We start from the raw sequence: 27,793 nt of genomic DNA, 5'->3' as shown, positions 1-27,793 counted from the left end.
ACATCAACTACATTACAATGCATGAGAGACTAAAGAAAACAAAGAGGGTTTGTTTAACTACAAACAGTCTTAAAACTGATACACATTGTAGATATTTCCCCATAAAAACTTCAAATGCTCCGTTCATTTCATTGCTCACAACTAGCTAACTTACATCTCTTAGCAAAATAAACACATACCCTTTATTTAGCATGGCATATTTTGTTACTGAATTAATAATCAAACATTATATAAAAATTATCTGAACATTTGCCTCAAGGGGGAGCTTACAGTTCATTCTTGTAGATCCTTTGCATTTTCAAGCCATTCCAAGCTAATGTTCTTTGACGATATTATAATACAGTCTGACTGCAAAAATGTTATTTTTGCTTTGTTTTCAGTCAGTAAATCATTATACCTCCATGCTACTGTCCTTCCTAGGTGTCTTTGAAATCCATAGTGTGGACTGGTTTGGACTTGTTTTTGTTCTTCCTTTACTGAAAAAAAAAAAATATAAACTATTTTCAGTACATGTGTGCCTTTGCAGTCCTGATTCAGGTTTGTGATCAGATCTGGGTATTTCATCCCCTACTTGAATGCCATCTTTGTTGCTTTCATAGCATAGGTTTCCCCATCCACAAAAGGGTTGTTGTGCCCATGCTGCACCAAGCATAGCATCACAGCAGTAGGTCAAGGTAAGCAACTGTTACCAAAGTTACAAGACCACCCTGCTGAGCAGTGCCCCTCCCAGGAACTGAACTAACTTGGCTTGGTTTTTTGGTGGGGTTTTTTTTTTTCAGTTCATATTCAACCACTCCTACTCATACACAGTGGTCTTTTCAGAGATGGGTGCGGACAGTTTGGCCAGGGTAATGGGAGGCTGGGTGCTTCCCTTCTCTGGGGGAACAGGAGCACATACGCCCCCAAGCCTATGTCCAATGTGCTCAGGTACAGCCCACCCACCCCAAGAGGCTACCACAACCCTGCCCATGCACATCCTGAAGCTGCACCCCCCCGTGACTATGGCACACTAAGAGGTGTCAGTGTGTACTGGTATGCCAGAAAGGCTCTTCCCTTCAGGGCTTGATCTAACTTCTAATGAAGTAATGGCACATGAATCAGACTCCTAGCAATGAATGACTGGTAGAAAGCTTCCTTAGCCCTAGTTTTCATTCAAAGTTGTCAGCAGCAGTTTTTGCGTTTGGGGTTTTTTAATAAAAAAGATCAAACTGGTTCCAGAAGTACTTGCTCTGCAACACTGCAAAAATCTTCACTCTAATCTTTACAGGGATCCCTGAGGTACCCTGTAAGTTGATTCCAGTCTTTCCACATGGCTAGCATCTCTGCTATGACTGCCACAACACACCACCTCCCCCTGCTTAGACAGCAGATGACACTGCACTGCAGTCTACTGAAAAGAAAAGGCACTTCATGAGCCATTGCAGCTGCATTTCGATCAAAATGTTTTAGTCTCTGGACAGAATATTTCACACTGATGGTTTTTTTTTTCCCAATTAAGTAAAATCCAGAGGAGGAGAAGTAGCCCTACATAATTCTGTAAGTTAGAAACCCGAGAGTCAAGATCCCAACAGTCCTATACATTCAGTTTTACTCCTTTTCTAGTGTGTAAATGTAAGCCAGTCTGAGTTGATTTAAATTGTATGTTGAGGGAGCTGGACAGTACAGTAGTTTTCAGTCCCTCCAGACTTACCTCTGAAGTCCTACAAAGTAATGCATTATGTACCTGAGCCTATTGGAGTAATTGAAAAGACTCCCATTGGTTTCAGTGAACTTTAGATCAGGCCACAATGCTATAAACAAAGCAATTGCAATGAATCAACTAGTTTCAGCACTTCTTTCTTTAAGAAACTGATTCACCACTTCCTTCCAGATTAATACAGCAAAATTAGGCATATTTTGTAAATTAATAATTAAATGCTTTGGATGGAGAGTCCTTGCCACACAGCAGGAAGAACTTCTAAACACCTTGGATCAGAACTTCAGCTGTATAAAATGAGTTAATCTTCAGCGAACCTATGTTGATTTTCAACAGCTATACATCGGGTTCAGGAAACAGGTTTTAGTAAGAAAGGCAAGGAAGATGCAATAAATAGCTTGAGTATATCACTGTTTTGACCATCAAATGCAATCATAGAAACTGAGAAATATACCAGGTTGGAATTTAAACTTTCTGCAAGGCATTCAGATGATAATGGAGATGGGTCTTTGAAGCAGTTTCTCCTTGCTTCCCTGGAAGAAATGAAAGGGAGAGCATCTAAGCATGAATGAGCTGATCATTTCTAGTAGCTACAGGGAAGATGTTTTGCTTTGCCTTGTTACTACCCTTCAAGAGCCCAACGCCAGGCAAAATTAGTCATGACCTTTCAAGTTAGGCATGTCCTGGTTGGCCATGGATTGTGGCTTTCAGAGGAAAGATCACCATGTTGTGGAAGCCTAAAAAAGAACGAGAAGTCAAGTTCATTTGGAAAGTTGGGGATCCCTCCTTCCCCAGCAGGACAGAATCCCTTTCCAAAAGCTCTACAGTGTCCAGATGATCACTTCAAGTGTTCATCTCTTTTCTACATTTGCTTTTTACCCAAGAACTGCATATTTGTGATGAACCAAAATGATTCACAAGGTAGGTCATATGCGGAAATCTAACTGAAAATAGATGGGAAAACATTTTTTAAAAACATAGTTCTGTTTCAACAGATAAAAAAGAAAACACTTCATTTTTGGTGATACCACAACATCCTCTTTTGACTTAAATGAATTTTAAAGAAAATTTGTTCTATTTTCTTTAATTAAAAGCTTTGGTGCAAGCGAAATGAACATTCTGAAAAAAAAATCTGGTTTTATTCAAATCCATTTTCTCCCTGATTTTTGTATCATTTAAGCTACCAAACTAATCAGCTAAAATAAAAAAGTACAGATAATATCTGTCTATGTAATTTTTAAGTCTTGGAAGTTCAGATTAATTACTTCTGAATGAACTGCTATAGCATCAAAGGCCTGATCAAAGCCCACTGAGGTCAACACTACTATTTCTATTGATTTCAGTGGGCCATGAATCTCTGATTGTTTTCCCAGGAGTATTCAAGAGCTGAATCTTTTCTGGGAAGAGGAAGAGCTACCAAAAAAAGGTATGAACATGTATGTCATACTTACCAAGAAATCCAGGTCCATTGTAATAAGGGCTCCAGAATTAGATTACTTATATAATTGCTATTGTTATACTTCTGATTCCTTTATTACTCTTTTTGCTTTGAGTTTCCAAACTTCTACAGCCCCAGCGCTGGGGTTTGGATAAAACCTTTCACAACAATGAATTTGCCTGCCATAAAACAGGTTGGAAAGTGCACATTTTCCTTTTCTTTATAGGAAAGTGCATAACATACACAATCCAGATTATGATGCAGACCTCATAACATCTTTTCTTTACATTCACTTGTTTTAATGAGATACGTCACTAAGGAGTGCTGCGAACATCATTGTACGCTCACTCATACAGATACAAGCAGACGACATCTGGAGTGTTTTCTCGCTTGAAATAAGATATTTCAGCTATTGGCTGAATGCTAAATAAAAACCACGAAGAAAAAATAAAGACTAAAAGTAGGGAGGAATTTTTTTTCTAGTTTCCTGAAACAGTGATGTCATATTCCTTAATAGAACTGCTGCTCTTCAAGAGGGAAAACAGCTTGTGAATCTGTTTATTACTCTTGTTATTTTACCAAAATAGTGTTCATCCATAGAACATAGTTCAGTTTAAACTTTTCTGGATTACATTAACTTGAAAATGCTTCCGGAAAAAAAAAAAACCTGCAGAATGAAAAGTATCCTTAAAGTTTCTGAAAGATTATTCAGAAAAAAAAAAATATTGTATGTTGTCATATCTTGGCATATTGTATTTTTGGAAAGACAAAAGTCCAAAGAATTTTAAAGTATGGATGAAAACACACCCTGTTTCATGGGCTAAAATGTCTCCTATTTGCATAATAATACATTTGTTTGATGCTTCATCTACGTACACATATCTGTTTACTTTATGCATCTTGTTTGACAGATACATGATGTACAAAGGAGTTGCACTGGCATGTGGCTCAAAACATGTTTTTGCTTTTTGTTTTCAATTTGTCTGCTCCAGTGGCCCATATGTTGCTCATATAGGATGTGCACTGAAACAACATTAAACAGCTGCTGGCCAATTAGGTTTATCCTTGGAAAAAAAACCTACACTTTCGGTCAGAAACTGAGGTGAATCTTTGAGTTCTCCCTGTATCAGGGAGGACCCCACTATTATTCCCCAAAGCCTAGATTCTATATAGGTGGTAATCATGATGGAAGAGGTAAAGTAAAACTGCTGATAGCAGCTCAGCATATCAAATGCTCAGAAACAGGTGAAGTCCAATACTTTAAGAGACCTGGAACTATTTCAGTATATTGTGGAATAGCCTGATGGTGAATGTTCAGCTGTAGACTACTTGGATGAAATGATACTTGTTTGCATATTTGGGGACAGATGTAAGCAGTCTTTCAGTATGAATAGCTTTCCAATAGAAACATGAATTCTGCATTAAAGACCATTTTGGATTAGTATATTTTACCTTTTATGAATCATCTGGAAACAGCAAGTCCCAAAAGCCACCAGTATCAACAGCAGTAGTGGTATAGTGGGTATTATGACATAAATTAGATTTGGAATTATACCTACAAAACAAAAAGTTCTCATTAATGTCCCCTACGTTGAAACACTCTTAACTACATGAGTAACAATCTGGAACAAAATATCAGAAATACATTAAATTACACAAAAGAACATTCTATAGGAAGAGCTCCAAAAAGATGACTCAGCAATATCAAGAATAAAATAGTACTTCTCCAACAATGTGCAAAACATATACTGCCCTAAATTCTGGTATTTTTTGTGTGCATCAACGTGAGACTTCTGATTTTATAACTGAAAATTAAAATATTTAAAGATAATACATTTCACAGCCTATTATTTTTACAATTCATATAACCTGTCTACTCAGGGGCCCTTACATGTTGGATTCCCACCCATGTAGGACCACAAGAGGAACAAACCCTGCTCTTGTCTTCCCATTCCCCTTAAAAGACAAATGTACACTGCCCTCTCTCCAATGAGGAGAGAGTTAAAGGTGTTTCCCAGCAGGTCCCTGGGCACAAGGAGTGGGAAATGGTACAAGGTGGCACTCTATTAATCTGCCTAGAATAGAGGATGGGATCTACAACTTCCAGAAAGGGTTTGACGATTTTTCAGTAACTACATGCCCATGTTTTAAAATAGTACACACTGACATACAAATCGTGGTGACTTTCTTACCCATTGTCTTCTTTTGAACATATTTTCACTAGCAAGAATAAGTGTGAATGCCCAGGTTGGGTTTGTTTGTCAGTTTTAGATAGAGAGCCTTTGCATGATTTGTAAAAATAGTAGTACTGATTTCAAAATACAGTTCATCAGTATATCCATTTCTCTGGAGTTACAAACAATGGGAACATCAGCTAGGAAAATGCCTTAAATCCAGCCAAAAAGTGTGGAAAGGGAGCACCAGCTTTCCATAATCCTATGCTGTAATCCTGTAAAATTCTGAGTTGCTCCTCAGAGATGTTCAATTCCTTGAATTAAGGCCATGCTACAATTCTTCATGAACCACAGGACTCCATTCAGGACATAAATTGCTAAATGAAGGAGCTGGGAGCATTACAGCAAGCTCCTAGGAAGTAGGTATCCATTTTCAAAATATTAAGCACCATCTCTGTTAGAAATCTCAGCAAAGCATTTAATACCTCTTAGCACGTGGTATTCCTTAAAACACAAGGTACTTGGGGGAGCTATGTCATAGTGCTTATTCAGCAGATAACTGAAAACTTCATGCCCTGTCTTTAAGGAAAGATTCAGTTTCGCCTTTGTTCTGAGCCCCAGGTATCAGATACTAAAAATAATGTATGCACCATATGTTTGTTACACAGGTTGGGGAAGAGGTGGGGAGGAGATAGAAAGAGGCAAAGCATGGGTTACTACAGCCTAGAAGGAGATGCTCCACAGCTGGGTGAACACTGGTAAAATGTTGCATCTGGACAGAGACTGACCAGGGTCAGAGACAACAGTGCAAATTTCAAGGACTGTTGAACTGTAGATTTAGATCAAAGTTTGGGGACACATGAAAATAATTTGTTTCCACAGTTACGAAGAGGAGTGACTAAACTTTTGAAATGTTATTCAAAAATATACTTTTTCAGGGCACTTCCTGAGGAAATAGACTACTTCCTCACATTAACAATAATAGAAATTATTAAAGATTAATTTAACTGAGTCTAATGTTAATATTTTTACCAGAACACTCAAACCATATGAACACATTACCTGTTTCAGTAGCAATAATATGATACTGATCTTCTGGTTTGCTTGTGTCATAAGGATTTCCTGCTGGCACTGTTGGAAAAATACCTGAAAAAGATATCAGACATTTCAGGAAAGCAGTAAGCACAAAATATGGCTGGTGTATTGTTAAATAAATTAGTATTAATTATATCTTAATTTATATTGGAAAAATGAACATTTTCAGGACTGATTAAACTGCTGGATATAAACATGTAAAAAGGATCTTATTGTAAAACTAGGATTACATCTGGAACAAGAATTATGAGCAGTGCTATTCTAAACAATAGCCATATATTTGTAGCTATTGGTCTCTAAAGGATTAACTTTTCCTATGTTCCAGTTCTAAACTATGGCTATTAAACTTGAGTAATTTTGGAGGCTCTTATAAGCTATCCTTATAATTATGTATTTACCATTGCAACTCAATTTAATGTTTCAAAAATTCTTACCGTAATTTGGCTCTGCTCTGTCTCCTAATTCTTTTTCTAGGACATTATCTGTTAAATCAATATTTGAAATCAATTGTTGAAGAATGAAAAGTGTGTGTAATAAAACAGATGTTTTCATTATTATACATGCAGTATCACAGAAATGGATACATTCTCCAAAACAATAATTGCTTAATTCTTCAGCATTTAATCTTCTTACCAAAAACTATTTGCAAACTAGTGTCAAACCGCTTCTAGTTCATACTTTTTTGCCTCTTAGAAAAGGTCTACAGCTTATCCTAGTTTCAGTTCTCGGTGGCATCTGCTAACCAGCTAAATCACTGAATCCTTAATTTCTTGTGCTGAATAAAATTCCTAATATAGCCAAAATTTCATTTGTGCAGATAATCCTAAAAGAATATAAGAGAAGAAGTGTTCTTGATTAATACTTAAATCTTATCCACATTTTCAAGTCAATGCTTACAGAATGTTGGCTACAAAGCAAACAAAGCAGCACAAGTTTGTGAGGTTAGATGTGAGCTTCATACAGTTTGGGTTTTTTTCAACAGGCAGCCCTAAAAGACAAATCATGGGCAATGCATTCTAACACATCACCTAAGGAAGTGAAATTACCATAACAGGAATGATAGTCTCAAATATTTCTTGCAATGCATCAGAAACTGGAGAACTACTTCATGGCTTTGAGCTGTATTGCAGAGGCTTACAAGTTTACTTATGGCTATTGTTACAATTAAGAGTTTATAAAGATTGTAGAAAAAAATTACCTCATATTGAATGGATGGGCATAGGAGTGGAATCTGCATGATTTTTTGAATACCAGGCCTTTATAATAAGATTATATTAATACTATAGTGCTATTAGCTTGCAGTTCCGAGTATCCTGATAAGCACAACATGCTGGGAGATGTTGAAGGAGCAATAAAGCATACTAGAACAAAGGCAATTATTTCATCTACTCTTGTAAAAACTGGCTACATTTGGCCATATATAAAGAAAGATATCAAAATACCACAAAGAACTGAGCTGCTGTCTCTAGACAGCAGAAGAGGAGATGAGTTTTTAATTTGGTTGCATAATCAAACCTCCAGGAGCTGGACAGGAACTAAATGTGGTTGCAATTACCAACCTATAATTAAATTTAAGATCGCTGAATGATCAATATGATCTAAAGCCAGACTGAACATTGCAACAGTAAATGCTGTCAAGGGAGGTACTATTAAAAGTGCTTAGAAAAATGGAAAAGACTACCAGAAATGTAGCTGCTGTTTGAGTAAGACTGCCTAGTAAGCACTGCCCTGAACTTGCTGAAGATACAATTGTATGCAACTTCATCATGGTCACCTACAACCTCTGTGTTTTGGCCTAAGACTGGTATCATACAGCATATACTCAAAACAGACAGGAAAGCTGTGAAAAACATTATACTCAGATAACAAAGTGAAATTCAATACACATGTGGCCCTTTAATACTCTTGGTAAAATGGATGTATTTTGTATTGCAAATGGCTGACGTTAAAGCTGTTACAGTCATTTGGGGGGTGGGGGAGAAAGGTCATTTGTAAGTCTCACTAGGTTTTGGATAGCAAATGTAATTTTCTTACAAACATTGAGGTACTTTCTTCAGTCAGTGAAAGAAATGTCATATACCTATTTATATACATTCATGCATCTACTCTTCTTCTCCATATGATAGAAAAATACATTTCTGAAGAATAGCCTCTTTTCCTAAAGAGCACAATTCCAACAGCCTGAAAAATAAATAGCTCAATTCAGCAGTACTGTATTTAGCTGCATAACAATGTAGGTCCTAATAATAATCTACCTATATATTGTTTGCTTTATTATACGCCTCATTATATACTAGTAATCTATTTCTACATAGTGAAATAAATATAAATTCATTTTCATTGTTACTGTTATCACTTTGTTTTCTGCCAATCCATAATACTCAGCATTTTTTCAGATGGTGAAAGCAATAGGCAAAAATAATTATCACATCACAACTAGAACAGTAAGTAGTTCACTATTACAGAATAATTATGGCACTTAAATTTGTTTGTTTGATATGAAATATACTCAAAACTGAGTCCTTTAATCAAACCTCCATTTTCTGACAGAAAAATGTTTTTATTTTAACAACATTTTTATTGTCCTCTCTTACTTTAAAGTAATTGTGATCAGTTGTAAAAGTAATAAAATTGTATACGTCACAGTTCCTTGAACAGCCTGTGTGACCAAGATGATAACTAATCACCATAAGACAGTGATAGTCACTAATAATTTTAGAAGCAGGAACAGATTTGGGGGGTGGGGGTAAAATGTGTGGGTATATCAAGCCTTCTGAGTATTTAATATTTGCTTGTAATATTAATTGCCACTAATATCTCCATTAAGATATTAGACAGTGACAAACCTATCTGTTCAACAAAACTGGAGGAAGAAAATAGCCTGGATATCTACAGACAGACCGACTTCTACAGAGTGTGATTATTGCTAGATCATGAGCACAGAGGAAGCAGGTAGGAAACCACAGAATTAGGTAGGCCAAATAGCTGCTAAGAGTAGGATTTCATATGCCTTCTGACTTTCAGCTCAGTTTTTGAAAAGCAGGCACACCATAAATTATTTTAAAATATTTGCATGAGCCTGTTGAAAAATAAGTTCTCATTTACTCTAAGTACCACCAAAAGTAGAAACTGTTACAGGCTCAACTTGAAAGTTTACTTTTCATGTCCTTTTTCTGTTTACACAAAGTTTTAGTTTATAGTTCACGTTTCCTCTGCTGACATACATAGAACCTATGTCATGTCTGGAAGTACAGCCAAATTGCTTAAGATCTTTTTCTGTCACCATCCGAACTACTGTGCATCTGCTTTTGATATCTATAAATCTACATGTGTGAATGTAGAATTTTCTTCTTCTTGTTCTGGACTTCTATTCTCTTTCTTGAAGTCAAAACTTTAAGAAACAGCCATCACACATAAGTGCGTATAAAATGTCAGAGGTCTGAAAGTGCAAGGATATTGTAGTTTTTTTACAGTAGGACCAAGAGATGTTTTGGTCATCCCACTTGACAGCGAGCAAGGTAAGTAGTAAATGGCCACTTAAAACACTTTTTGGAGAATGAAATAACTAGTGAATGAGTTAAATCAAAGTAAAGTTGGGAATGTATGACAGTGAAGCTAACCTTGAAAACATCCTCATTGGATACAGATAGGTTTACTTCAATTACCAGTAGATTTGATATATTACATCCCCTGTTAATGTCAGCTCAGCCACTCACACACCAAAGGAATCAGTACACAAGACATTTGCAGATTCCTTCACAAACAAAAAGGTAATTGTTTTTCTAAGAACGTGTCCCACCTGTGAAATATAACTTTAGTTTCACCTACCTGGGCCATACTTGCAGATAAAATTGTGCTTCATGTTGCATCTGTCATCGTTCCACTGATAAAGGTATGGCCCTCCCAGACCAGGGTTTGCAGTCGGCTGATGATACATCACAACACAGGCTTCACTTCCACAGGAAGGCTCATCTGTATACCAATTTCTAGTGGTACACATAAAAAAAAAAAAAAAAAACTTTCACATTTTGAAGGCAAGGTTCATCAAGGCGCCAAGGAAAGGTGTGAATGTCAATGAAAACATGTCAGTCCCAATCACTCCATCCTCTTCAAAGAAATGCTGCATTTCCCACAACTCCTCTGTGAAAGCAGTTTAGGGCCTGGGCTCCACATCTCTGGATCTTAAAAAAAATTCTGACTAAAGTACCTTGGCAGAAGTAACACCACAGTGCTCTGATACCTGTTTTCCCTCCTATCTGCCTGTTATGTGTCCTGCTGCCCTAAGTTCTGAGAGCTGTTGCTACTTTGACCTTTTGGTTAATCAGGAAATGAAAGGCTGTTCAAAACACTAAGTAGAAACAGAACAATTTACACTAGAGTAACATGCATTAATTTACTTGGTGGCTGGCTCCCTGATTCACAGTGGCCAGAGTCTTGCAGAATTTGTCTGTCTGCTTTCAGACCACATCCTAAATCCTCTATGTGGGGCAGAAAAACTCCAAAAGCAAAGGCATACAGAGGCAAACTCATGAGACAGCAGCAAAGACAACTGTAGGCTCAAGCCACAGTATGCCAACCTTTTACAGCTTCAAATTCAAACCCCTAGTTGCCAGCTCCCCTTTATCGGGAGAAGTTAAGGAGGGATGCTACTAACTTAATGGGGCAGCAAATCTTCAAGCTTCTTTCTAGAAGATTTGCCAGGCATTTCACTCTCCATTTCTTTCCATGAAACCTTCTCAATGAGCAGTTGTACACTTACCTGAATGGTGAAATACTTGCATCAGCCCACCGGTAGAGGTCAGGGCAAGCACTTGAGGTGGCTAGTCCATCATCACTTCTCCACAACCCAATCCAAAAATCACCATCAGAAATCCCGGAGCCTGACTTTGTGAGGTTTTGCAACATGTTTTCTATGAGTTGCTGCTCAGCTTCACTTTCCAGGCTCAGTAGAGCCCCACCATCAATTTCACAAGCTTGGCGGGCCTCCTGAAAGCCCACTCGTCTAGACAAGTCCTGGAAATAAGCTAACTTGTAACAAGAACGCTTGAGGTCACCATAGCACACCTTTTGACCTGAAAAATATAAATATGAGAGTGTTTAGAGTATACCAACGAATATCATAACTGAAAAAATATAGCACAGCATGCATACAGTGATGGTGAAGGACAGTAGATTTTTTCTTGTGTCCATCTATGAAAGGGCTCACAGTGCTGAAAACCTTAGCTTTAATTTAAATTGCAAATATCATACAGTTCATGGGAATCTATGGCTTTCTTCCCAAGGCCTGTGAAACTCTTCTAGACACTGAAAACTCCCACTAACTTCTAGAATAATGTTCTCTACTTTAATGATTCTACCATCAGGCCCCTCTGTTAAAGCCAGGATCTGTTTGGAGGATATTTTCTTAACTATTTCATACTAATGGACCAGCTCCAACTTCTATTTGGTGATTGAAGCTATCTGATCGGAAAAAAAATACGTTTAGAATTCTCAATTTTAGTGGCAAGAGGAACCTAGCATTTCCTTGATTCTGCTATCTAACCTTGAGAGGGTGTATTCAGAAGGACCTCATAGCTACTCTTCGCTATAAGGTGTCTAAATACAACCTGGAAGGGTGTGTGCTCCTTTAAGGGTATCTGATCAATGATTTTTTTCAGTGCAAAAACGGCTAAAAAGCAAAGGAGAACACTACAAACAAAATACAGAGATACAAACCTAACAGGAAAACTTAATGGCGAAAAAAAAACACAAGAAAAAAAACCTCGTCAGACACACTAATTGGTGGGCTATCAAGAAACTGCAGGCAAATAGGACTTTGCAATTTCATAATGGTGCACAACTGGGGACTCAGGATGTTGGGGGAGTTGGTGGGAATATATAATCCAATGAGGGACCACGCAGGGTTAGGGAATGGAGAGCAAGAAAGGGGGTAATGGACAGAATGGGGTAGAAAAGGGGCCAGTCACATGTAAAAAAAGGGGGAGTGTGTGGGTCTGGATGTACACCTTCCGTAGTGACCTTCTACCTCTACCAGCTGACAAGGAGGAGGGGACTTGGCTGGCTGTGTTTTATGTGGGTCCTGCACATGGGTGTTGAAGGCAGTGCCTTTTCTGTGGCAATCTGTGTGATGGTCATGACATTGTCCCGTCTGTGTGATGCTGGGATACCTGCTCAGCTTTGCTACTGGTTGAATCAGCAAAGGGGAAAGTGGCAGCCACAACCCTTAGTTCAGACACAGGCTCTGGGTACTGGGATGGGTACCAGCAACCCAGTAGGAGGGAGTCCTGGGACTGGAGGTGCTGGAGGAGGTACCCACACTTTTAACATCCCTTGACACAGCCAACAGAAACTCCAGATACTAGCAGATATCACAATGCTATCCAGATACCATAAAGAAGCCCTGTGATGCTTTCGGAAAGCATTATATCTACTGTATGCACACCGTTTTTTTCCTGCCTTTCAAAGTTGTCTGTGGAAAGAATCAAAAGCCATCTCCTTCAACTACTGAGATTCTCTACAATTTATTCTACAAGATGTGGAATGAACAAACTCACTCATCAGCCGCAACTGAACTTCAGTAGGCTTATTTGGGGACAGGAGAAGGGTTCTAAATATATAGATTTATATATACATATAAGGAAATAAGTTAATCATCTCTTAACAGCGAAGTGTCTTTGTGGTCTCATTCTTATTTAGGCTTGGCAAACAGACTTCTGAAGAGCCACTTGTTTACCAGTAATTAATCTGCCAAAATAATACAGGAATAAGAACAACCTAATGTAACGACAAGCTTGTGCCACAGATATTTGTGGAAAAAAAGCCAGGCTCTGAGATCAGGAAGAGATCACTTATTTGGTCTTTTACTGATAATGACCTGACAACTCTGCCTATGTCCCAATTCCTTTCCCGCTATTTCCTTTTATTCACATAGGTTAAGAGCCTTGCTACCAATGAATGCCGTAAGAGCCATAGTCCTAGCTGGGCAATGATCCTGAAGAGTCACGGAGCAGACCCTTTGTTACAGGTGCATATAAAATAGTAAGTTTCTTCATAAGGCTTCTCGGAACAAAAAGAAAAATACCCCTATTATCAAAGTAACAAAGTAATAACTCTGAATGCTCAAAAGCAGAAAGTGCAAAAATGAAGGCTGCATGTGAAATCACAACTCATTCCCCTCATCTATAATGTTGCAATACAAATTTTGCAAACACGATCACAAGTATTTTATTTTTCCTGGGACCTATGTCCCACTGAGACGACAGAGTGCACAGTGAAGGAGGAGCAGTTCAACATTTTAATCCTCACCACTGGGTGACTATGGCTTATTGCCAGAGTACACATATGTACACAGCAGTGCAAACATCCAAAGGCTAGCACTGAGTTATATAGGACACTAATCATTTACAAGGAAAAAGGATCACATCCCTCCCTGTAGCCAAAGATTGGATTCAAAGCATTCATTCCAGATGTATATGCAGATTTATGGACAGTCTTTTGTTCATTGTCTTGTTCTTTTTATTTCCCAGACAATTTTTTAGAAATAAACTGGTTTATGATTCATTTCATTCTGTGCATATACTCCTCATTGACACCAAGTAGTAAGTTATGAGCAAATTCAAGTATCAAAATATCTCTGTCATGACTTCAGTCATGCAGGAACATTCAAGCCACTGAGATGAGTGAGCTAGCCACTACCGATCTCAATTGCTCTACCACACCTCCCTTTCATGGGAAAATAGCTAGCTTTCCATCCATAACGCACACATCTGCTCCCCTTCCCTGTGTGTTTCTCAGGTGGCTGAAGTATTCCACTCACTCTCTGTTCTCATGCAGTCTTTGCTTTTCTGTGATTGTCCCAAAACCTCAATCAAATGACCTCTCCAACACAACAAATGGGTCCTTGCCAGCTAACTGACCAAGGTTCTTCAGTGTACTTACCTTCCAGTCAGCTCCTGCACGGAGACTCCTGTTGCCACATGGGACCTCATGATTCAGAGCTGCTATAAAGTTCATTTCCCTTAAGGCATAAGTTGTGCTGTATACTGGTCCAATATGGAGGTTGCACCAATGTCAAGGCTTCACCCACAGCAAGCTGAGGAAACCAGGTGGAACTATATGGAGTGTGGAGGGGGAAGGACATGCGCTGGTGATGCACAACAGCAGCAGATTTGCTTGATAGGTGCCACTGCAGCCTCTAATACATGCCCGTTTTGACGAGTTCAGTAACAACTTGCCACTGTCGTGCACTCAGAGCAGGAAGCTTCCTTGGACTTATCCAGAATACAGATGTGAAGGCCTAACATGTACCCAAGGGTTTATCTGAAAAGATTAGTGAGCTAAAATCTTGAAACTTTGTGTGAAGATTTTTTTTTTCCTTCTCTTTACACTGATTTGAATCTTTTTTGAGGATGCTATTTTTACCATAGATGTTTTTGCAAGGTTAAATAACTCTAAAAATCAAGTAATTATGAAGTGAAAGAATTGAACAAATGAAAATTTGTGTACAATCCTACTCCTAAACAACTGCTCTTTCATTTGTTGCTCCCTACTCTTGTGGCAATAGAAATAATTTCCTCCTTACAGGCAGATCATTTGTGCAAGAATATACCTTTAGAAAACAACAGAGAAAACAGCAAGAAACCAAGAATTATTTGGCATTAAAACCCATCTGGTGTGAATGAAGTATGCGATGCAGAGTAGTAAGCTTTCTGGAACAAGCTGTGAATTTTTTTTGTTCTAGTTAATTTAGTCCCTGTGTATAGGTAATGACCTACTCTGAATCTTTTCTTTCTTCTTTTGAAGGGGACTTTTATCTGCTGTAGCAGAGCTAGTTCAATGTGTTAATGGAAAACTGCAGTTGTGCCCTAATAGCTGGCAAATCAGTTGATGTTTTAGTGCTCTTCTTGGAGCACGCTGAGATGTCAAGTTTTCAAGATTCATTTTTTACAGCTTTCTCTCACTACTGATTTCTGAACTACAAAGCAGAAATAACTTACCAGTGAAAAATGACAGAATGGACCACATTCTATAGCAGACAAGTACAGAAACACTAACTACGGGCTATTTTACCTTCTTCTAATATCTTTGCAGCAGACAAGACCCCACGGTTAATTCTAAAGCAACATTTGTTATTTCAACTGCATAAATTGAACGCAAATTTTTCTGTCACAATTGACTAGAAACTAGATTTATAAGCAAGTCTATTGGAATGAATTCGGCTAAGCTACTACGCAGTGTGAATAAATATAGGCAAGTTAGGTCTTAATAATCTTTCCACAAAATCTGCCCTTTGCTGCTTGAGAGATTAAAGAAAACATGAAGAAAAACATTGTTTCATCACATAGCATCCAGAAAAGGAAAAAAAAACAAAAGCATGTTATTGTATTTAGTCCTCCCTTCCGTATGAGACCAAAGACCTAACTAAATAACTTGACAAGACCTAAGAACACATTCTTATTGTTTTCCCTTACAAATGCTCAGAAAAGTTGAGGTTTCAACCAACCCTGTCTGACTATAGGCACAGCTGAAGGTGGACTGCTTACATCCTTTCTTCCATGGACTGTATCAGCGCCTTAATCCTTGACCCACGTTCCCTCATCCAAGCAAAACAGCTGAGACCCGGGACAGAAGTAGGCAAAACACACCCTTGGCTTAGTGTCATGAACCCATACCTTACTTTTTCATCAACAATTGCTTTCTTGCCTGCTGAGGGAAGAGTGCTGTGTTGAAGCAACAACTAACTGACAGACAAAGACTGTTGTTTTCTTTTTTCCCAGTTGCAAAACTGCAATATTAGCTCTCTCCAGTTTCCTTAATGTAAATGTCTCCAGGTTTGTTCTTTCTACCTCTCCTGCGTACAACAGCTGTACAACATAGCTCTGGCCCTGCTCCCTCAGCCTTCGCAGCTCTAGTTGCCTACTGCAGAGAGCCTGAACTAGCTGAAAGGCCCTTGCACTCACCTTGTCTCACCATCCGGTTAGCTGAAGAAAGCAAGTGTGCAGTACTTGCTGTAAGAAGTGCTAGCTACCATTCCCACTCCTATGGATCAGTTCTAATCCTTGGGTGTCACTCAGCAGCTCCATAGCAGAATGTTTTGACACCAGCATTAAAACAAAGATAGCTTTTAGTTGAAATACTCAACACTTAGTTAAAACATTTCTGCAGATAATTCTGCAGGAAAAAAAAAATCTCCTTCAAGAAAAAGAGAAACAAGCAAATCTGATATTTCTGTGAATTATGTCTCCATTATGTTTTAATAATGATGATTCTTCAAACAGAAATATCAGGTTCCTTCAGATCTATCACAACAGAAGTTATAGCAAAATGCCATTTAGAAGCAAAATTACTGATAAAGTACTTAGCTCAAAGACTCATCTCCCTAAGAGCATCAGGCTCAGTTCTAACTACACCCCCATGGGCCACAGAGGGCACAAAGGTCATCTTGAGTAACAAACATGACTCAGCTGCAGATTTTGAAGATGTCAGGTGGAAGATAAGTTCCCTGTTGGTAAATCCCATCCCTCTTCCTCTTGAACTTCATAACTCACCTGTAGTCTGGAGTTTGCTGTCATTAGCATCCACCTAGATTAGTGGGGAACAGCAGCTACATGTGCATAATGTATGTGAGGAGAACACAACCTGCTGTAGAAAAGTCCATTATGTTTTCATACTTTGACTTTTTTCTTCCCAAGATAATAGATTCAGCAGAAAACATAGAGAAGCATTTGGTACAAAGGGATGTGACATATTTAACACTAACCAGAGTCCCAAAGGTCAGCATGAGGCTGATGGAGGCCTCTGAAAATAAAGTAACAAAATAAAGACACAGGGAGTTATGTGAAAGCAATAATGAAGTAATACCTTGACAGAAATCTAAGTAAATTAATCAAAATATTCCACTGGCAAGATAACATTTCTCTGCTTGTTTATGAAGACCAGTCTTGGTCTTGAGCTTGTGAGCACATTGACCTCAAGGGCTGTGTAACCAGCATGCAGGACACTGGGCACAATTTGTTTTCACCTATCTCCGTGACACAGGGCACTCCACACCAAGTCACACTAATGCACTTCAGAATGTGGCCAGTAATAGGCTAAAAGGTATTAAATTTTCCTAATCACATTTTGATTCAAAGCTGATGCATCTTGTCAACTGACCTTTGTATTATTCAGTTAGATTTTGATTGGGTTCAGCTGCTGGTCATGTTTTGATATATTATATTACTGATGTTGAAGTTTTACTGCATCATGTTTGTGTCCATCTACTGAATTTAATTTGGTTTTTTGATGATTCATATTACTTTGTTAAAAAAATACTGCTGTGATAAGATTTCATAATTACGTTCTGTCTTCATTTATGACAAAAGCAAATTGCCATCTTCTCTCCCAAAGTTTGTAATACTGAAGACACATTGTTCTCTAGTTGAGCCAGTATTTAAATCACAGATGTTGGTCAGCTCACACTCCTGAGCATCTTAAGGAATTCTGTGTGCTAACAAATTTGCCATTCAAATACAAACCACTATGTAGATAATATGCCAGCCTGTATCTGTATTAATATCTTCATAGCTAACTCTTCCATATCTTAATAGGCACTTCCCATCCTCCTAATAACCAAGTCTACAAAGAGAAGAGACATCCATTATTGATTTACACTTTTTCTGGACTAGGGGTTATGTGTAATTGTCATAATACAGTTTCTCTAAAGTGATTTTTCTTTTCTGAAAAACTTTCAAAAGTCCAAGCCCCTTTCAAGGGCTTGTATAAAATAACTGAGGTCCACATTTGCATATTAAGTAGGTGTACTTCAGGTGTACAGGCAGGCAGTTTGTATACATCACATCATATAATCCCTTCCAACTCTATGATTCTATGATTCTATTATTAGCATGTAGACGATGTCTAAGGTGGCTTAATAGAGGCTGGCCCCAACCTCTCTTAAGCAAAACTCATCTGTTAGCCAGATTTCTTACATTACTGGTCATAATGGAGTCCTTTTTGGCTAATTGCTTAGGCATTAGCATGTGAAAATTACAGATGTATAGACAGCATGCATAAAATGATAGATAAAAGGCAAATTCTTTCTATTCTCTCTCAAACACAGGCCAGATAATCTATTGTTAGCCATTGACCATCCCATCTCTTGTGAACTGGCAAAAGTGATTATAGAGGTTCCCTGACACCAGCCAAACAGCCATCTCTAGGATTAATGCATCTCTTGCAGAGAGAACGATGGAAGTTGTAAGCAAAAAGAAAGTACTGTATTATATCACTCCTACAGAGATTTAGTACACTGATGCAGAATATGAAGCTACACAAGAAGCATTTGTCCCAGTCCAGTCCCTATCTTCTTTATTTTCTCTTTTGCCATATGAAGTGATTTTTAGTTCATTTATTACTGAAATGGAGTTTTTACCTGTATGTTAGCCTTTACCAGTTATGCTATTGTGTTTCCAAGCGCTTCTGGAGACAAGGAGTTGACTTGGTTATTTCTGAATAACAACTGTATTCCATAGACCCATAATAGCTACACTTCTACAAAACTAAGCAATCAGAAGGGAGGCAGTTTGTTTGTAAAGGAGCATCGGGCAGTGCTGATTTGAATATTAAAGAATATTATTTATCACTAACACCTGGATTTTTCCATCTGGCTGAATATAAATGCAATTAAAATGAAATCTGATAGCTTCCCTGCGTATTGCAGCAAAATAGCTGGCTAGTAAAACAGGTAGTTAAAAAAAATATACACATGAACACTGATGACAAGTACTGATCTAAATAGATTACTGTTGAGGACATTTGTTAAAGCTTTTATGTGCTCAGAACCTGCACTGTTCTAGGTTTTGCGAAGATGCAAGAAAGGATTCCTTGTCCTGCAAAACATAAATAAGTTTTTCACGCTGTTGAATAATGGGCTGAGAGGATTTGTTTTCCCCCAAAGTAGACTACAGGTTTGTCTGTTTTTTCAAAATCAGGGATGTGGTGTTTCAGAGACTGGCTTGTTCTTGATGCACTGGGAACTGGAATACCTGCCCTCATGAAAGGATGCCATGTTCACCAAGCAGCTATAGGCTTATTCACTCATTTCACAAAGAAAGTAACACACACATTTATTTTATAGTTAGCTTCTCAGCCCTGGCACACATGTCAGGGATCTCAGGCCACTGATAACGGAGATGTAAAGAAGTAGCGTGATGACTAAATCTCATTCGAAGCTAATCAACACTTCACCATCCATAATTACCCTTGCTGGAAAACATACGACTACAATTATGTAAATCAATACAGGGTAAGTGTCTTCAACAGGAAAATAAATACCCATTTTTATGAAACAGTTTTAGTCACTGATTCAAGCGATATGTCAGTGTGAAAAAAAAAATCTATAAAATATTTATTAAGTACTTCTTTTTCCCCCTCCCTGTGTCAAATCATTAAAGCCCCGACAGTTTTACTTTCTTCTAAGTGAAACGTACCTACTTTTTTGCATCAGCTGTTTCAGCTATCTAGCACATCATAAATTTAAAGCTTGAGATCCATTTAGCTTTTCCTGTAATAACGGTTTTCCTCTCTTCTGATCACGTGCATTTTATGGGTACGTACCACAGGTCTGATCATGGCAGACAGCCACTTATTTCTTTCTATAAGGCGCCAGTGCAAAACTGCACTGTCCTAGGGATTCATGCAAAGGGCCAACATAGTTGCCAAGACCATCCCCTAAAAATTGCAAGTTGCCTTCCCTTTTCCCATCTTAAGACAGAACTGAGAGTGGTGTCAGACCTATATTTTCCCCTTATCTGTCTTTGAGAGATCTAGCAACATTGTCACTGTAAGCAATGCAGGCTCCTTGGCATCACTGAGCATGATGAGGACAGTGTGCTTAGAAACTTAGCGCTGGCATCCACAGAGGTGGTAGGCTTTCATTTCAGTGCAGCACAATATTAATCTTTTCAAGTGCCAGTAAGAAAAATGCCACCATAAGCACAGGACATGGGGCATAAGTGTCTTCTTTTCCCATATATATTCAGGATCCCAGTTTCCCTAACAATTTATTATGTTTGTTAAAAAAATAAAAATTACCCAAAGTATAATACTCTTCATGGGTATAAACAACCCTATTCAATTCCACAGACACAAGCAGGGAGGCCCACGATAACATTCAAATATCAACAGAATCTATCTGAGTCTATTCAATGTAAGAGGAAGTGTTAGAAACATCTACACATCTACAAGTCTGCTCCAGGATGTGGATTATTTACCCGGGACTTAAATACTTCTTGCTGAAGCTGTTAGAAGTGGTTTTACTTAATTGTTTTCATTTTTCTGAAAAGTCTTATACACATACACTAACATAATAAACTTTATATGTATCACAGCCTAAAGACACACCAAGTGTGTTTCATCATTTCAGCTATTTAATAAAAAAAGCATAAATACTGACACAAACACTGACAAGACTGGCAAATTAGGTCCCTTCATCAATAGTTTCCTGTGTCACTAGGAAGAACAGAACAGATTTCCCAGATACTTTTAAGACAGACATAATATGGCAGCTAAGTTGTTGTTAGCATGTTGTTGAATAGACTTGACAAAACCATAGTTTGAATGGCTCAAGTATAATGTCTGCCAGCCTAGAGGGGAGGGAATATTCTTATTCTCCTGTCCCAAACCAGCAGACATTTTCATACATAGCTAATTATATATTAGCTCCCCAACAGTAGACTCCCCAACAGGATTTTTCACAGGCATAAATTTAAGCAATTCTCAGTTTCTTCTAATTGCTCATGTCTCATTTTTGTCTCTAGGAGGAAGTAGTTCTTAAATCTTTAGTCACTAAAATATACTCTTCATCAATCATTACCCAGAGCAAGCATCACCTATTCTCTTACTTTAAGTGAAACTTGAATGTCTTTTTCCAAGTAAGTGTACTTGCACTGACTTTTTTTTATCAAGATACCTGTATTTGCTACAGACATAAGTAATATATATATATATGTGAAATTATATTAATTTGTTTGTTTTATGGACTTAAAGTTTCCTAGGGTGGAACATCTTACATGCATCTAAGTGTAAGACTGCAATATAGTGCCCATCTTTTTGCAGTAGTTCCGCAATTAAAAGAGAAGGCAACAGGCAAGTCCTTGCTCATTTATCTTCTACCAGAAAAGCAGGAAAAGCCATTCCACATTGGATTTTAAAATTAGTGACAGTTCACTTAAGGAAAAAATGGAAGAGACCTTGGAGCGGAGAAGAAATAAATTAGAATATTTTTCTCTTAGGGTAAATCATCACTTATAATAAAGTCAACAGAGGTAAAGCAGAATTAGTTCATGTATACATTAGGTCTCTCACATGTATACAACCCTGTATTGGAAGCAACTGTTGAGATGTATAGAGAGAATTTATCTCACCAAAATTTAGTCATTCACAATGTACCTGTCCATTCCTGAGCTGGCTCACAGACATCACTGTGTAGACAACTGAAAGAAACAGGTGGTTTTAAAGCATACCTGCAGTGTTTTCAAGATCTATGTTATAATGAAATTAATCCCACTCTAAAAATATTGATTTTTATCCTTCACTGCTTATAAAGTAAGCCTAGTCATTAGTGTACACTGCAGCTACATCTAGATTTAGTTGGAGCCATGCCAGCTGTTTAGTTAGAACTCAGTATTTCTTAAGATTGCTTGGAATTGAAGGTCCTACTGCCTGTCAGTGGCGGGATTGGGGACTGCTTCAGCAAGAGACTCAAACAAAAACAAGTATGCATATTGCGCTACAGTGTAGAAATTACTATCAAGTCATTGCTTCACCTTACTTATTTCACATTAGTACCACACATTCTTTTCTGATCCATGAGAGATTTGCAAAGAAAAAGTAGATATTAGAATTAGCTTCAAAAAATAGTGCTGTATAGAGCACTTTATCAACCAAAGCATGTTCCCCGGCAACTATCTTATAATCAAGTTTGGTCTACACAGGATCAGACCTGAACTACAGAGAAGTAAAGTCAAGGCACAGGACACGACTTCTATGGGGCAAGAGACTTTTTTGCACCTATGGAACAGCATACTAGCCTTCTCTCACTGGGAGCAATAAAAGCCATGTGAAAGACAAGCAGACCATCCACACTGTCCCACACATTATTTATCACAGCACCCTCCATGGCAGGTATCTATAATGGGCCCTCTTGGGCCCATTAGCCAAGTGGGGTGCTATGACTTGGCAATCATGAGTTTGAGAATTGAAATGCCTTCCTCTACGTTTCAACCAAATACTGAGAAGAAGTTGTATTCCTGGAAAAGCAGCATGTTCACCTGAGACAAAATGCTAGAATTTTTCATCACTTTTCTTAGCCCCTGAATAGAGCCACAGTCTGGCCAGCCTACACAGCTCTCCCCCACAGGCAAAGTAAGCTTTACAGGGTTGATAAAGGGGGATCACCTCTAATCTAGAAGTTCGATTCCTGAAATGGATTTAAGTACTTCTGTCCTGTTATAGAAGCAGTCACCCACCATCACACAGCTCAGGTTATCAAAACTTTGTTCTCATCTATGAGTAATAGCAGTTTACTTAATAAAAAGTGTCTTTCCACGGGATATTATGGAAATTCTTGGTTAGGAGCAAGGCCTGTGTAGTAGAAACGTTTATTATATCCAAGAGTCATCACCTCTTTTTACTTTAAGAATCTAGATCATTGATTTATCCCCAAGAAAACATTGCTCAGAAGAAGTGCATAAGGAGAGGAATTAATAAAGGTGTCCAAAGGACTTAAGTGCCCAGTTTCCTTTGCAGTTCTCAAAGCCCCAGCTTTAGTGATTACTGAGACCTACAACTGAACAAAAAGATCTTGTACCACGTAGCCACACATGTCCATTAAGAGTTTTTCTAATATGGAACTAAATGCTGGGCATTCACAACAAAGTGTTGTCTCCAATACACAACTGTTGAGTAGTGTACCTTGTAAATGAGACTGGCAGTGTTTTTTCAAATTATACTTTCCCAAATTCTGAGCTAAAGAGGTAGCTTAAAATTAAGAGTCTATGTCTCACCCCCTGGGCCCCCCCCCAGAAAAAAATAAAGAAAAAAAAAGAAAAAAAAAAAAGAGTAAAATCTCATAGACAAAACTCAGGTGTAATAAGCAGTCCAAGCCAACTGAACAAAATTAAATTGCCTTTTGAGAAAGGGTTTGCTATCTTTATTCAATTCATTGCCCATGAAGATACTTCTTTAACTTACTTTACAATATTTTATGACCAAGTCAAATCCGGTCATAAGCTGTGTGAATGAATGTATCCACATCCTTAAAGGCATCTCAAGCAAATACGCACACAGTCTAGGGGAAACTCCTGTTGTTTCACAACCCACCAAATGTTTTTCTTCATTTAGTGTTTTATATATCCAAATACTTTTAAACCAAAACAGATATATATTGCTTTAATATATTGTATCAGCATTTAATCTGCTATTGATGCACTGCAATAGCAAAGCCCAAAAATTTAAAAAGCCATAGAAATACAAAGAGACTGAGCAGCGTCATTAAACTATAACATCTATGATTAATACACAGGCTGTTAAATGATTAGTAATAAGATTAGCTTGCATCTTTCCTGCCCAATAGATACTTAAAGTAATTGCATCTTTGCAAACTGCATTATCATCACTTCATGTTCTTCATGATGTCATGGGACAGCAATGCAGACTCAGCAGTTTCTCCTGAGCCTGCTTTGATTTTTTTCTTTAAGAATCAATTCTCTGGCAACACTAGATATTCTGATATGGAGGCTGTAAGCACTGCTCACAAAACATCCATCTAACTACATTAAAAATTACAAAGAATTTGTATTACTTCTCTGCAACAATTCCGGAATTCAAGACGACAAACAAATAATGCCTAACTGAGAATCGTCTGATGCAAATAATAATTTTCATTATATTCTAGGAAAACTAACATACCTGGAAAACAAAATAGAAAATCTTTACCTAAGGCAGTGGCATTTTGAAAAGGCAAATGCTTCCTTCTCTGCCCTCTTAACACTGTGGTCAAAATGGTTGCAATTTTGCAATTATTCCTAGGTCTGCTGCAAATTTACTGCAGTAAATGGGAATCTTTCCACAAGTTACAACCAGCACTCAAGTCAGTTTCAGGAACATTTTCTATGTGAGTGAGAGGGACTATGTATTTAAATCACTTGGAATGAGAGGGACATTTTCTATGTGAGTGAGAGGGACTATGTATTTAATTTACTTAGAATAAGAGCAGTGGGATTTCCATTTATTCTAGATTGTGACAACTGAAACTTAAATTAGAGATTTTTCAGAAACAGGTCTGTTTAAGATGCAGACTTATGATTTTAAATTAAAGCCTGTTTAAGTCTTTATAAAAGTGTTGGTTCTTACATGCATTTAACCTAGATGGAAGTCAGGCGGACAGCACACACGGACAAGTAACTCCATAGCACCATTTCCTGTTTAAAGAGCACAAACTACTACTGGTAGTAGACCCATCCACGTGCATGTAGCAGGATCGGGGTGTGGTCCTCGTGAGAAATAAAGGGTTCCCCTGCCAGTATTTCAGAATATTCTGGCACAAGTACACTGAATATCTTTGGCTGTTATTACCTAGTCTGGATCACCTTTACCTCAAGAGTACAACTTCAGCTAATATACCTGGCAGTACATAAATGGTTCTTTCTGTAAGTGGCTTCAAATCCTCTCCTGTATTCTACCAGCCAAGTATCAGCCGCATAATACAGTGACATGAGACTTATCACATGCTTCAGTGAAATACAGGGTAGAGCCTGTATTCTTTCAAAGCCCCAAAGCCTTATATGCTTCTAGGAACAGTTTGACTAAGCAGTATACACTTATTACACATTGCTTTAAAAGCTGGACCTCTGGGCCATTTGCTACATATGCCACTTAAATGTAAAAGCTTCAGCTAGAAGATTAAGGGACTGGGTTTCCTCAGCCACACACAGACCACTGCACTGAGAATACTAATGCAAAACGCATCTCATGGATGAGTAATCGTCACTGTTCCTTAAAATAATAAAGTGTTACATAGTATTCATATAAATTGTTAAACTAAGAACTTTGCTCTATCTTATATGACTGTACAATTTACATTATAACAAAGGTAGATCAAATATTTCTGGGTACACTTCAAGCAGGCAAGCTTTTTCAAAACATTGGAAGCACTGCCACTTCACTATTGTTTCCTGGAAGATACAGTTTCACCAAAAGCCCAACAGCACATCCTCATTCTGCACAGGAACTTGCTCCAAATAAGACATCATCAAAATCGTTTAGTGACTGTACTCCATCAGCAACTAAGAAAATTATCTGTATTCAATAAACAAATCTTTGCCATAATAAAACTACAAAAAAAGTTTTCTTGACATGCTACCGTTATAGCCTCTAAAAAAGCTGTCTACAAATAATTTGCATTGTTCTGGAATCAGTTTGTAAAGCGATATGTTCTTACCTGCATATACAGAGATTTACACACATAAGTTGTTAACAAGTGCAGTCAAAGTGCGTAAACCTTTGTTTCAACACAACTGTATGGATCTGCTTGCACAACCCATCTCCGAGAGCCCGTTAGCTTTAGCTTGGAGGATCTGACCCGAAGTGCAATGAAAAATAGCCTTTTCATTAAATTTAGCAGCTTCTAAGCATATGCACCTGTCTGCTGGAAATACACAATGGGATCCTACCGCTCTTGAATTAAACCTAAGCTCAAATGTTAGATTTCTGAAGTATTGTCTTCCTCTCAGTTTTGAGAGCAGCAGACGCACCCCCACATAACAAAACTATTTGTGCTGTATGTTCTTAGGAGTCTGCTTTTTCCTCCTAGCTGTATCACAAAAAAAAGAAGAAGCGTTCCTGTACAGATGCAATAAACCTCAGCGTAAAGCTGCTGCTCAAGAAGACACCATCGCAAGGACAGGTGCTCTCTTTAAACTCTTAAACCAGAGCTACGATACCCAGGCAACCGACCACGTCGGAAAAATCTGCCGGTGCAAGACGGCACCGCATCGCTAGGACCTGGCTGAAGGCTGCTGCAGAAGTTGGGACATCCCGGCTTTCTGTCCCCGGGGACCCAAACCCACAACTGCCTCCAACTCCGGCGGGTGCAGTGGTCCCAGGCCAGCCTCACTGGCCCCGACACGCGTGGATAAGGCCACGGCTGCAGCCGGAGCCGCCGCGGTGGCAGGGGTGCGCCCACTCGGAAGCGGGTTTCAGGGCTCGATCCCAACCAGGGAGTTGTGTCCCAGTTCTTCCCCTCAGTGCTCCCCGCTCCCACGACATTCCCGCACCGATGCCGGACATCATCCGGCCCGCAAGCCCCCCTTGCCCCCGCCGCGCACTCACCGCTGAGGACGCGCCCGGCCAGCCCCCCGGGCCCGCACAGCGCGGCGGCCGCCAGCACCGCCGCCAGCCCCAGCCCCAGCCCGCCGCCGGCCCCCATGGCGCCGGTCCCGCCGCCGGCTCCCCGCCGAGAAGCGCTCGGGGCAGGCCGATGCCCGCCGGCGGGGAAGAGACGGGCGCCCACCCAGCTCCGCGCCGCTGCCCGCCACCGCCGCCCCTTTCCGCCGCGGCCCTGCCTATATCTGCTCCCCCCCCCACAGCCCCCCCCGCCACCCCCGACCGGGGGCCGGCCCAGGCGGGCGGCCGGGACCGCCTCCGCACCGCCCCACCGCCGCCCGCCGGAGCGCCCCGACGGCGGGCGCACCTGGAGGGTTTCACTGGCCCTGCCTCAGCTTGGGGACCTGCCGGGGGGTCAGCCCAATTTCGGGTAGGTAAGGGACCGGTGTCCGACAAGCGCCCGCCCCTCCCCGTGGAGCCAGTCAGGAGCAGCAAAGGTCCCCAGTGTCCGGGGCCCGGCTCGCTGCCGTCGGGGCTGCTTCTTCCCGCTGCAGGCCTGAGGCTCCTGGGGGGCGGCTACCGAGCCCCACGCTGTTGGGTCATTCGGGGTCCTACCGGCTGCCGAATGTGATCGAGACCCAGGTTCGTGCGGATTTCGTACCTGTTAAAGGCTTTCTAGACACTCCCAGTCTGTCTTTCCCCTGGCAAGAACAGGAATGTACTATTGCCAACTTGAAAGTGTGTAAATATATATCCGTACATACAGGTATATACACTCTGGAAAGTCCCCTTTTCTCACAGCCCTAGAAGACATGGTAGTTAAATTCACGTTACTGTCACTCTGACAATACACCGTGGTGATTCTTTTCAACTTCTTCAAAGGACCACTTTCAAAACGTTCTTAAGGTTTTTTTCTGCAAATAAAGTTTGTAGATTTCTTTTATGACTTGTGTACTTTGCTTTTAAATTGAAGAGATCATTGTAGACAGGTTTAAAAGACGTCTTGTATGCAAACTGTTTGATGGT

General features: G+C 39.3%; 1 protein-coding gene across 3 annotated transcripts; it reads right to left on the bottom strand.

The window, feature by feature from the left end:
* Positions 1-260: 260 nt before the first annotated feature.
* CHODL (chondrolectin) lies at positions 261-26,886 on the bottom strand. 3 transcript variants are annotated; one of them, XM_086739618.1, is made up of 8 exons: positions 26,774-26,886; positions 11,163-11,475; positions 10,232-10,389; positions 6,838-6,885; positions 6,371-6,454; positions 4,587-4,689; positions 2,151-2,229; positions 376-476 (listed from the first exon to the last, which is right to left on the bottom strand). In XM_086739618.1, the coding sequence occupies exons 1-8, from the start codon at positions 26,868-26,870 to the stop codon at positions 474-476; spliced, it is 885 nt and encodes a 294-aa protein (XP_086595744.1). In that variant the 5' UTR covers positions 26,871-26,886; the 3' UTR covers positions 376-473. The 3 variants fall into 3 exon arrangements, with proteins under 3 accessions (XP_086595736.1, XP_086595753.1, XP_086595744.1); XM_086739610.1 differs by lacking the exon at positions 2,151-2,229 and having other exon boundaries at positions 261-476; XM_086739627.1 differs by lacking the exons at positions 2,151-2,229; positions 6,838-6,885 and having other exon boundaries at positions 261-476.
* Between the last annotated feature and the right edge of the window lie 907 nt (positions 26,887-27,793).

This window comes from Chlamydotis macqueenii, chromosome 1 (genome assembly GCF_036417535.1).
Source record: "Chlamydotis macqueenii isolate bChlMac1 chromosome 1, bChlMac1.mat, whole genome shotgun sequence".
NCBI lineage: Eukaryota > Metazoa > Chordata > Aves > Otidiformes > Otididae > Chlamydotis > Chlamydotis macqueenii.
Note: the sequence above shows the minus strand (reverse complement) of the source record. Positions and strands in the feature narration are given on the sequence as shown.

What these genes read in the sequence shown, in the direction of transcription:
- CHODL (XM_086739610.1), bottom strand. Translation starts at nt 26,870, where the DNA reads ATGGGGGCCGGCGGCGGGCTGGGGCTGGGGCTGGCGGCGGTGCTGGCG. An exon ending in TATCTGCAAGTATGGCCCAG is followed by an intron (nt 6,886 to 10,231) that starts GTAGGTGAAACT and finishes TTGATTTAACAG; the next exon opens with ATAATGTCCTAGAAAAAGAA. An exon ending in TATTATTGCTACTGAAACAG is followed by an intron (nt 4,690 to 6,370) that starts GTAATGTGTTCA and finishes TTTGTTTTGTAG; the next exon opens with GTATAATTCCAAATCTAATT.